At 40.5% G+C, this 12864-nt stretch overlaps 1 protein-coding gene across 1 annotated transcript in view; it reads left to right on the top strand.

Moving 5' to 3' along the window:
* AZI2 (5-azacytidine induced 2) overlaps positions 1–12864 on the top strand; it is an 88625-nt gene that overhangs the window by 67999 nt on the left and 7762 nt on the right. Inside the window, exon 7 of the mRNA XM_073630279.1 lies at positions 8670–8794. Coding sequence (XP_073486380.1) covers positions 8670–8794 — 125 coding nt within the window. The remainder of the gene's footprint in view (positions 1–8669; positions 8795–12864) is intronic.

The raw sequence follows: 12864 nt of genomic DNA, 5'->3' as shown, positions 1-12864 counted from the left end.
GAGATCGCTGTTCTTGATCACAAGAAACAAATCTCTCTCTACTCCCCTGTCAGAACGGGGATCTGATTGTTTACATTGACAGATCCCCATCCTGGCTCTCTGTGAAGCGATCGCGGTTGGCTGGTGGACATCGCGGTCGCCGGCCACACGCATGAGCTCTGGCGTCGCGCCTCGGGCTTGCTATTGCTCTTAAAGTAGCCAACGTACACCTAGGCGATTCGCGCAGCCGTGCCAACCTGTCGCAGTCTAATGACGGCGGCTGGACGGCAAGTGGTTAAACAAAGATATATGTAAAATAAGAATACAATTAGCATTATTGTTGTGTTTTGTTTTGTTTTTTTTCTTTTTTATATAGATGTTGGTTAAATTAGAAAACTGAGAAAATTTATTCGACTCCCATGAAATTGCCATCATCCCTTATAAATTATAGAAGGAGAACCTCAAAATGGGATTTTTAGGGCAATTTGACAAAAAAATATGGAAAAATCAATAAAAAATATATGATTTTATTAATACACAAAAAGTCATAAAATTCTTATGGAAAAAAAAACACAAGAAAAACATAGATACATGAGTTGAAATAAGATAATACAATAATTGACATAAGTGGCAAAATCTGCCAATTATTGTTTAATGTTATTTCAACTCATGTATCTATGTTTTTCTTGTGTTTTTTTCCATAAGAATTTTATGAATTTTTTGTGTATTAATAAAATCATATATTTTTTATTAAATTTTCCATATTTTTTTGTCAAATTTCCTTTAAAAATCCCATTTTGAGGTTCTCCTTCTATAAATTAGAAAACTGTTTTCTAGATATCACTCTTACCAGTTGGCCACTACTTATTTTCAAAGTGTATATAAAAAATATTAGGCACGCCCATACACGCACACATTTGTATGAAATTTCTCATCCATACATATGATTTGACAAATGTCATTCGAATGTACTTCAAAATGCTTGTTTGCATTCAACATTTGATTTTGGAATGAGTGAAAGTAACATTCACTAAGGGCTCGTTCACAGGCCCGACGGACTCCGCTTTGCTCAGTGGGGGATCGATCTGCTGATCGCCGTTGAGCAGGCGGATGATAGCTCCGTCTTCGCTCACTGTGCTGAGACGGACCTTTCAGAGCCCCGCTCTCCTCTATGGTGAGATTAGATGAAAACGAACCGCCTGTCCGTTTTTCCATCCGATTCTCCAGACGGATGGAAAATAGGGTCACCATCCGTCTGGATTTCACGGACCGGATCGGATCAGATAACGGCGGATGTCAGCGGAAATGTCACCGCGGACATCCGCAGCTCCATAGAGGTAAATGGAGCATCCCGCCTGAAAAACTGACAGTTGGACCTGATCGGAAAGCCCCTGTGAAAGGGGCCTTAGAAATTTGTTCATTTAATCTTTGTTTTCAAAACAAAAATGACTGGCAAAGAAAAAAATTATTAGAAAAGAAATTTGTTCATTCAAGAAAAGAATGTCGATTTGACCCCCACTAATAACGATTCGAAAATCAAATGAACGTTCCTGAAACAAAAGTTTTCAAACAAAGTTCTTTTAGTTTTCGGCCACCTTGGCTTAAGAGGCCCACAGACCTAGTTCTGTATAGTGGAGAGTAATGTTGGCACGGGGTATAGTTTTATGATATACTTTTTTTTTTTTTTTATTGTTCTGCAGCTTATTCCCACATTTATAGGCCCCTGTGATATAAAAATGAATAAATATGTAATACATTTTATATTGAAATAAACCCATGGACTAACCACACCTGGTAAGGTGACTCCTGTTTTATAGAGTAGGGACTTTTCGATGCCTTAGACACATTTCTGTTGGATATACCAAAGCCTGGATGCTCTATTATACACTTATCAACCACAAATTCTGTAAATGAAATAAATTACACAGTAATTAGGGATACTGAAGAGTTGGCATGGCAGAGGAGTCATTACTGCAGGTCTGCATGAGGAGTTGAGATTGATGTACATTCGGAGCTTTGATATGAGAAATGGATTTGATATAAGAAAGCTTTGATTAATGTGGTTGTAAACCTCAGACATAAAATATGAAAAAAGCACATCCCTCTATAGTGTTTACTTGTCTCATTTAAGAGCACCAAGTTTCATTTCTGTCTGCTGCTTCGTTCCTCTGCTATAAGCATGAATCACTTCTGGCAAATTTTCCTGACACCAAGAGAAAAAAAGGTGACAGGGAAGGGGAGCTCCAGCTGATTGACAGCCTCATCTCTGTTCCTGTGTGCTGTGTGAAGGGAGGCTTGTCTCTTCCTTCCAATCAGCTTTCAGAGCTCTCCTCGCTGAGCTCTGCAGAGTGTAACTTCAGCTCTCCACCCCTTTTTTTTCTCAAAGCTTAGACGGGTTGTATAAATTCTGGACTTTGAACAGCTGTAGAGAAGAGAATACTGCAAATAAACAGGTACAACTTCTGTAGGAGGATTCGATTCATCTCTATGTATCACCTAAGACCAGTCACTTTACTGAATATATGTGAGGGTTTACAACCACTTTTAAGCAATATGGTGTGTATGTATGTAGTAGCTTGGGCCACGTTGCACTAAAGATTTTTTTTATTATTATTAAAATGTTTTTTTTTTTTTTTCCATAACCTTCAGCAGCATAATATACAATTTAGTTTTTTTGATTTTAAAGGAGAATTGTACCTAAAGGCATGAATGTATGTGTTCATTGATTGTTATCTGACCACATCTACCGCCAGACCTAAAAGTATCTGTTTCCTTATTTGCACTTTGACAATGATTTGTGATGGTTTGTGGCCAAGTAACTGTATAACTGACCACCGCTTACTTCCAAAAAGAGATGGAAACGACCATCAAGCAGGTGAGAAAAGATCCTAGATACTGAAAGCCTCAGAACAGCAACATTTTTGCTTTTTCACTTATTGCATTTTGTGATGTCTTTGGTGTGAAATGTGCACTCTGAATGGTCTGATTTTCTTAGTTACCTTCACAGAGTGCAAAACTTCTCTGATTTTTTTCTACTGTTACTAATAAAGCATTCTTGTATGCTTGTTAACCACTTGACCTCTGGAAGATTTACCTCCCTTTAAGACCAGGCCATTTTTTGCGTTAGGGCACTGCGTTACAACTGACAATTGCGCAGTTGCATGATGCTGTACGCAAATAAAATGTATGTCTTTTTTTTCCCCCCTCAAATAGAGCTCTCTTTTGGTGGTATTGGATTAATTAATTTTTTCATTTTTGTGCTATAATCAAAAAAGGTCGACAATTTTGAAAAAAAAATTATATTTTTTACTTTTTGCTATAAAACCTATCAAATAAAAAAATGTAAAAAAAATCAAATTTCTTCATTAATTTAGGCCAATATGTATTCTGCTACATATTTTTGGTAAAAAAAAACAAAAAAACACCCAATAAGCGTATATTGATTGGTTTGCGCAAAAGTTATAGCGTCTACAAAATGGGATATTTTTATTTATTTTATTTATTTATGTATTTATTTTTTACTAATAACCGCAGCGATTAGTAACTAGCGGGACTGCGATGTTGCGGCAGACAGTTGAACACTAACTGACACTTTTGACACATTTTGGGGACCAGTGACACTAATACAGTGATCAATGCTAAAAATATGCACTGTCACTGTACTAATGACACTGGCTGGGATGGGGTTAACATCGGGGGCAATCAAATGGTTAATTGTGTGACTAGCTAGTGTGTGTGTCTGCTGTAGGAGGTGCTTTTACTAGGGAAAGGCTTGGATCCGTGTCCCTGCTTTGCAGGAACACAGGACCCATGCCTTTCCTACTGACAGAATGACAATCTTCCTTTTTCATTTATGGGCAGACCGCTGTTCTGCCTCTGTGCTGGATGATCGTCGGGTGCCGGCAGACATAGAGTCCGCGGTACCTGCAGATCAGCTCCCTCTGTGTATATAATTACAGCAGTAGCGGGCCACCGGTGGTGCGCATGCGTGCCCCAGACCTGGAATGATCAGATCAGGAACTAGGTACGTGATCCGGCATGGCAGTGCCACCTTGCTGCTGTATAAGTAAGTTATACAGGCGGCAGGTGGTTAAGCGTCCATTCACCCTATGCGCGCCTTACCATACTTCACCGCCTTCCTCTTCTAACAAGCTGCTCAGACACAAAACGCATTAGCGCCTTGAGGCGATTCAGTTTGCATTTGCAGCGCTTTACAAATCATTCATTCATTCACCGCAAAGCATGCCAACTCCCATTTAGTGTGTTTGTGAGATGCAGTGCCATTTATTTGAATGTAAACTCACCATTCAGGCAGATGTGCACTGTAGCGTATTGCAGGCGGCCCAAAGTGTGGAAAACATTTGCTATGCAAATTGCAAACCAAATCCTTTACAAATAAACTCCTCTGAGTTTGTAGGTATCCAAAACACTGCTGATAGTACTTTTATTGTGTAATGTGGTAAAAGTTATAACTCAAAGGAAAACATATAGCTTTTAGTGAATCAGCCACTTTCACACTTTGCGTACAACAGCTGTGTAATTTGAGCATGAGATAGGTAGCGTTTGCCTTTGTTGAGCTGTACAAGTAGCTGTTTAGGCTAGGTTGTACATCGAGGATAGTTAGTGGTGACTGCACACCGGTCATACCAGCTACAGCATTTCCTTTTCCTCCGAGCTGGCAGACATTGTAGTAATTACATTGTAACTGCTGTAGTAGCAATCCAGCCAAGTGTGGCCTTGTCTTGTTTTGTGCATTGCACATGTTAGAGCCTAGTCTGTGTAAAGCTAACACAAAAGAGTTATATCTAGTAACAAGTCAATGGATTTCATTTTGATAAGCAGTGCTGGTTAGTAACAAATGGAAATTGTTTGCTGTAGAATAACCTCTTAACTCAAAGAGGTACTGCAGTCTGCTCACATAATTTGTAATAAAAAACATCTTTGCCAGTCTGAAGCTTCCCCCAACCACTTTTCATATTTTATATATATTGTGATTCTGTACTTGCCAAAAATGCTGCAGAAATCTCCCTCCACTAAGTCTGGCTGCATCCTTTTTAACTGTGGGCAGCTGAAGCTGCTGCCTGTTCACCTCCTGGCTTTGAACAGACACACAGAGGCACACCTCAAGTTCTGCAGCTCTTATTGGCCCTGTTATGACTCGCCCCCCTCCCTTCCTGGCAAACTGTCAGGAGAGTGAGAGAGCTGTGCATGATGTCATAAGCCTAGGCTTTTTACCAGACAAGAAACAGGAAGTGGGCTGTATAAGGTATTTACTGGCAGAAAAAAAATGTTTTACTATCCAAAGTTAAAGCAACAAGGGCAGAAGATTTAATAGATGGAAAGATGACAAAATGACTGAAGTTCCACTTTAAAAGTGATTGTAAAAGAAAAATTAAAAAACAAAACAAACATGTTACATTTACCTCCTCTGTGCAATGGTTTTGCACAGAGCAGCCCCAATCCTCCTCTTTTCTGGTTCCCCCCGCAGCACTCTGGGCCCCTCCTCTTTGCCGAGTGCCCCCATAGCAAGGCGCTTACTATGGTGGCACTCATGCATGCTTGCTCCCGAGCCTACTCTCTGTGTTCATAAGACAGCCCTAATAATCCATATTCCCATCGCACGCGTTCCTGGATAAGCTCACAAAAGTTTGGGTGCTGCAGCAACAACCAGCTGGAGTCTGGTCCAGAAAGTCACAAAGTGGATATTTGCCAGCACACCATGGATCAACAAAGTACCATCCAAACTGATTATTTATTGCATGATCACATCACAAGAACAGTGCAACATTTCAGAGTCACGCAGGACCCCTTCGTCAGGCATGCCTGATGAAGGGGTCCTGCGTGACTCCGAAATGTTGCACTGTTCTTGTGATGTGATCATGCAATAAATAATTTGTTTGGATGCTACTTTGTTGATCCATGGTGTACTGGCAAATATCCACTTCATAAGAAAGCGCTGCCCCTGCTCCCACCTCACTGGCTGATTAACAGCAGTGGGAGAAAGTGGCTACTGCTGTTGCATCTCAGCCAATCAAGAGGGAAAACCCCCTTAGAACTTCGGCTCTCTGGCACATCGCTGGATCCAGATCAGGCTTAGGTAAGTATTATGGGGGCTGAGGGGGCAGCTGGACATTGAAGGTTTTTTACCTCCATGCATAGAATGCATGAAAGTAAAAAAAACCTTTAGCCTTTAAAGCCACTTTAAAGGAGAAGTATGGCCAAAGCTTTTTTGGCCCTACCTCCCTTATGGATCACAGGAGTGCAGTTCGTTCTATACTCCTGTGACCAATTTCAGCCGACAGCGAGCTAAAGTCCAATGTCAGCTAATGTCACTCAGCCAGTCCAGCCACCCAGAAGCCTGAGACGGGCAGCTGGCTCAGCCTCTCAGCGAGATGTTGGGAGACTGAGCCAGCCACTCCCACTCCCTCCAAAGCCCAGTGCTCCAGTAAGCACTGAAGTGGCAAAGCAGAGAAACAGTGGCTTGACAGTCACTGGCTCTCTGCTCAGATCGGAGGGGAGAACTGAGTGATCAGTGGTGTTTGATCGCTCAGTTCTCAGTGTTCTCATTGTATACGTGGTGGGGGACAGATGCGGCATCAGATCAATGTAGCATCTACCTAGGTGAGTATGGATGTTTGGGTTTTTTAAACCCGAACTTCTCTTTAGGTCTTGTTTACACGGGTGGCCAAGGGCTATGAACACAGGCGGTTGAGCCCGCTAAACCACAAGTTGGCCATGTTAATACACCTTGCTGGGTGGAGGGGTGGTTTTTGAAGGACAGCCAGACACTGTCAATGTAGCTTGTCAAAAGAGGACCAAAATCATAGGTTTTCTGACATATACAATTGGAAACACATTGGGGAACAGTTGTCACTCAGTCTACCTAAACCTACAAACTTCTCTATATTTGCTAATCGCGCCTTTAGGGCTTGTGTCAGGTTTTTTTTTTTGTTTTTTGTTTTTTTTTTTGTGTAATCAGCGTGCAGTTGAGATCAATTTGAGATAATTCTGGGATGCTTTGGAGGTACTTTTGACATCCCTTTAAATTGCTTCAAGCTGATTTTGCATTCCTATTGGCTTACATGGGAGAAAAGCCAATATATAATAAACCTAAAGCGAGCCCAGCTTTGCCTGATCAAAACAGAGAAGAGGTTTACTTTAACCTTTCCATCTCCAGCAATGAATACGTTAATATCCTTTACTGTACCACCAACTGTTCAGCGCCGATAGCTGGAGAAAATACCTGGTACTTCCATACTTCCAGGTATGAGTCACTTTTCAAGAGTGCCTGGATCACAAGTCTGTCAAAGCTGGGTAAAAACTAGTAAGATTTTGTTCTATATTTTTTTGTTGTAAGAACGTTTGTTTTTCTAATCATCGTTTTCGACCACAGTAATGAAAAAATGTAAAGAAACACAATGGAAATTTTTTCTTGAATGTATGAATTTATAACCGTGTATGGGATTTATATACGGTAAAGTCCAGTCCTTCCAAAATCAAATGCCTAAAGCAAACAACATTTTTGTTTGAAATGCTACTAGCATATACCCAGGTTTACGGCAGATCACATAAAACAGTTCACATAGTTTAACTGTGTCCTGTTTAGCTTTAAAGGGGTTGTAAAGGTAAGCGTTTTTCAACCCTAATGCATCCTATGCATTAAGGTGAAAAACACCTGGCAGTGACCGGCCCCCAGCCTCCACCCCCCCACCCCCCGTTTTACTTACCTGAACCGTCAAACTAGTCCCATGGGGACGCGCCGTCTCTCAGTTAGTGGGTTCTCGGCTGTTGATTGGATAGATTGATAGCAGCGCAGCCATTGGCTCCCGCTGCTGTCAATCAAATCCAATGACCCAGCTGCCAGGGGGGCGGGGCCGAATGCTAGACTCGGGAGCGCCCCCGCAAGGTTATCTAATGCAGGGGGAGGAGCGGAGAGAGCCGCAGAGGGACCCCAGAAGAGCAGGTTCGGGGCCACTCTGCGCAAAACGAGCTGCACAGTGGAGGTAAGTATGATATGTTTGTTATTTAAAAAAAAAAAAAGAGGAACCTTTAGTATCACTTTAACTCCTTGTTCACACAGCAATCACTTCAGTGTATGTAAAATGTCTCCTACTTGCAAATCAAACAGCATTTCAATGCACTCTAAATATACATAAAAAACCTTCTTTGTATTTCATTACAGGAAAGAAATGCAATATATAAATAATATAATATCATAAAATTAATAAAACTTGGAAAATCTGCATTTTAGATTAAGCAGTTCTATTTTAACTATTGGTAAAGGTCTTATCGCTAAAACAGGTTCACATACTGTTGGGGGTTTTTTTTGTCTTTTTTTTTTTTTTTTTTTTTTTTTATGTTTCATGTTGAAAATCCACTTCTAGAGAATAGTTTATGTTTTCTTTAATCCACAGTGCTTTTCACTTTAAATTTATATAATTAACACGCTGCGCTTTTAGAGAACACCGTAGAAATACATTTGCAGCAGTTCGCCCAGACATTGGAGTCTAATGAATTATTGTATATCGATATATGTTTTATATATGTAGTGCAATTAATTGTTATTTAGCAGCATTTCTTAGACTATGAAATAGCCAATATCACAAGCCAGCGGCTCGAGGTTAAAGTGAAGATGAAATAAAGATGATACTGGGCAGCAAATGAAAGCTTTTCTATTTTCTCTTCACCAGCGAGATCAACGCGCGGCAGGCGTACTGGGAGCTGAAGAAGGAAATGTCTAATTTACATCTAGTGACTGAAGTACAAGCTGAGGTGCTAAGAAAGCTGAAAGGAACAGTGGCTGCAACCAAGAAAGGCAAGTCACATTGCCTACTGTAATAGGACTACTCGAAAACCCCCAGTCCTTGCAATGCCATTTAAAGAGCAAGTGGCTATCATATCTCATCAGAATCTCGCTGCGTGAGGCTGATGCGTCTGAGTATATTAGAGCTGCAGCCTACCCTTTTTCTGGTTTTGGCTTCTGTCTCATACTGGTCAAGTTCACACATAAAGGTGTTGCTGATGTGTTTTTCTGCTGTGCTGTATTCAGTTCCCCCTTGTGGCTTTTTTTTTTCTCAGCCAGCCTAAGTGTACAGGCAGAGGTGTTAACAGTTTATTTGTATTTGACCTTTTACCATATCTGCTTCATGTAAAAACAATGCACACATTTCACATATTAATGCCAGATGCATACTTTGATGTTCATTGTCATCTGCCTGGTCCATTTTTTTCGTCTTGGAAAAACACAAATGACGCTGTTAAATAGCAGGCTCTTCTTTTTTCTAAATTAACTGCACGGTAATACTAAATGTATTATATGTTTTATATGCAAAATCCTTTTCCTTCTCCCCTTTTCTAAAACTTGTTATTTTTATTTTTAATGTGATATACTAACAACTTTGTGATCTTGCTTTTGTTAATTTTTTACCTTAAATAATTGTAATTCTGATTTATCTGAAAAAGCTTTAGTTTTTAGGAATATTGATTTTTTTTTTTTTTTGTATGCGCTTTAGCATAATTTAGATGTACATATTACGTAGCATTGTTTCTCACAATTAGCAAAGCAATCGTGTCCTTAAATTAACGTTTACATTTTTAAAATATAAAAGTTAAAATTGTTCCTTCCTCTGATTTAGTTTCACTTTGTTACGGAAGCCTGACTTTTTGTTTTCTCTTATTGCAAAGCTAAGCCCTGCCAACTACAATCCCACTGCTTTGAAATCCAGTAAAGGCCTCTGCCTGGATGGGGATGGTGGTTGGTGGGGCTCTGCTATCAATACATGGGTGTAAAGGCGGAATCACGCAGAAAAGCAAAATAAAAACAAGCATCTGACACAACAATTGATATAAATTGTGTACAGATAAAAATAAAGACCTAAACTGGCACGCTAAAAAAACATGTAATAATATGAACAGTACATAGAAATAAATCCATTGCAAATACGCACTTAGAAGAAAAATAAAAATAATCCCAAGGATAAATGAAATGTCCCAAAGAAAAATAGCTGTAATATGATATATATCAATATATATAACATACTTTATATCAATACATGGAAATTCAACCTATACAAATGTTTTCCAAGCACACTTAGCAGCTGGCCTGCAAAAAAAAAAAAAAAAATTCCATGTCTAACTATTTGTGTGTAAAAACAGATCTTTTAGTTGCACACATTTGCAAATATATATATGTGGAAGCTGCACTGCCCTATCAAGGCAACCCTGTAAACTGCAGTCCTAACTCTTAGATTTGATAGTCTCCATATTGGAACATACACTATATTGCCAAAGGTATTGGGACGCCTGCCTTTACACGCACATGAACTTCAATGGCATCTTAGTCCGTAGGGTTCAATATTGAGTTGGCCCACCCCTTGCAGCTATAACAGCTTCAACTCTTCTGGGAAGGCTGTCCATAAGGTTTAGGAGTGTGTCTATGGGAATGTTTGACCATTCTTCCAGAAGCGCATTTGTGAGGTCAGGCACTGATGTGGACAAGAAGGCTTGGTTCGCAATCTCTGCTCTAATTCATCACAAACGTGTTCTATCGGGTTGAGGTCAGGACAGTCAAGTTCCTCCACCCCAAACTTGCTCATCCATGTCTTTATGGACCTTCCTTTGTGCACTGGTCCAAATCATTTGGTGGCGGGGGGATTATGGTGTAGAGTTGTTCTTCAGGGGTTGGGCCTGGCCCCTTAGTTCCAGTAAAGGCGTCAGCATACCAACATATTTTGGACAATTTCATGCTTCCGATATTGTGGGCACAGTTTGGGGATGGCCCCTTCCTGTTCCAACATGACTGCTCACAAGTGTACAAGCAAGGTCCATATAGACATGGATGAGCGAGGTTTGGGTGGAGGAACTTGACTGGCCTGCACAGAGTCCTGACCTCAACCCGATAGAACACCTTTGGGATGAATAAGAGTGGAGAATGTGAGCCCGACCTCACAAATGCCCTTCTGGAAGAATGGTCAAACATTCCCATAAACACACTCCTAAACCTTGTAGACAGCCTTCTCAGAAGAGTTGGAGCTGTTATAGCTGCAAAAGGTGGGCCAACTCAATATTGAACCCTACGGACTAAGACTGGGATGCCATTAAAGTTCATGTGCCTGTAAAGGCAGGCGTCCCCATACTTTTGGCAATATAGTGTATATAGTAATAAATAAATTAAAGGCAGGAATGCTTGGCAGCAGCCCATTCCTCCGTAAAGCAGCAGAGACACCTTAGAAGCCCTGCAAAAAGCACAATGGCAGCTGAATGCATCCAGTGTGTCCTCACGCCAATTCCAGCAAGCATACTACATAAAAATGGCAACCACCCCAATTTTATAAATCGCATTTGGAGTAAAGCACACCTGGAAGAGCCTTGCACAGCACAAACGAAGATTTTCGCAACGCGCTTACAAGCTAGGTTGCGAAAAAAAAAAATGGCACTAACAATTTGCATTAAAAACAGAGAATTTAGTTGCACACATTTCTAAATATATGTGGAAAGCTGCACTGCCTCATCAAGGCCTCTCTATAAAGTGCGGTCCTATCAGTAATATTTGAGAATCTCCATATTAGAGTAGATATAGCAATGGAAAAAGGAAAGGTTGACTGGAATATGACTGGAAGCAGCCCATTCCTCCTACATGTAAACCATAACCTTGTAAAACAACCCATTCAGTTTAAAATATAAATGAAAAGCAAAATGTTTATGTATACATATAAAAAAAAAAAAAAAAAAAAAAAACCTGTCAGTACCCTTTCCCCCCTTTTTTATAAATGATCACATACCCTCTGTTCTCAGCTGCATAAGGAGCTCAGGAAGGAGAAACAGCAGTACACTGGCCTTCCCAGTGAATGGCTGTACCAAGGGGCATGTCCACAGAAGTCTTCTCTTTGGAGGAGAGCAGGCTGAGTTCCAGCACAGCCAGAAACCTGACAATGCTGTGCTCTCTTGCGTAGTGTGGTCAGTTTTTATTAGAAAAGCAGAGGGACTGACAGGAACACCAGGTATTTGATACAAAGGAAACAATACAAAAAGAACAGAATACTTTTTCGTACAAGTACATGGTATAGCAGTCACATATTGGGAATATAAATAGTTGGGTTTACATATTCTTTAAAGGTGCAGGGATGAATTAGAAGCCCACCAAAGAGCAATGGCAGCAGAAGGCATCCAGTGTTTCCTATACCGATTTCAGTAAGCATTGGCCTCTCACTGGATAGGGGTGTTGGTTGGTGGAGCTCTGCTATCAATATATGAGACATCAGGCCCCAGTATCATAGAAAAACTAAATGAGAGAGGGAAACATAATTTACTAATAAATATAATAACAAGCAGCTTGTGGTATCTGCTTTAAGTATAATGATTGCGTTTAAATATTTAATATTAAAGATTGTTTTAGGAAAGTCTCCAAATGATTTGTATTTGATACCTCCTCCTATTACTTAGCCAAATTCTTTATGCACACCGTTACAAGTTTGAGGAATAAATGCTTAATATATGATATATAAATACCACTGTAGCAGCCACAAAAAAGCATGTGCTGTGTCAGCTACAGGGTGCTTTACAGGTAATAATGACAGAATGTCTCCTGCGCATAAGTGTGATAGGCTGATACAGGTGTAAAAGATGACACCATCTGTAAAGGGATTTTTTCACCTTAATGCATCCTAAAACACCTGGCAGTGACCGGCCCCCCCAGCTTCCCCGTTTTACTTACCTGAGCCCTGGAACTTCATGCGGCGGGGACACGCTCTTCCTCTGCCCGGGATTCTCAGCTTTTGATTGGATAGATTGATAGCAGCGCAGCCATTGGCTCCCGCTGCTGTCAATCAAATCCAATGACGCGGGGGCGAGTCATACATTCAGCGGCCATGGAAGCCGAATGATGGA

This window comes from Aquarana catesbeiana, linkage group LG05, assembly GCF_042186555.1.
Source record: "Aquarana catesbeiana isolate 2022-GZ linkage group LG05, ASM4218655v1, whole genome shotgun sequence".
NCBI classification, from domain to species: domain Eukaryota; kingdom Metazoa; phylum Chordata; class Amphibia; order Anura; family Ranidae; genus Aquarana; species Aquarana catesbeiana.
The sequence above is the reverse complement of the archived record's forward strand: the minus strand, read 5'-3'. Positions and strand labels throughout refer to the sequence as shown.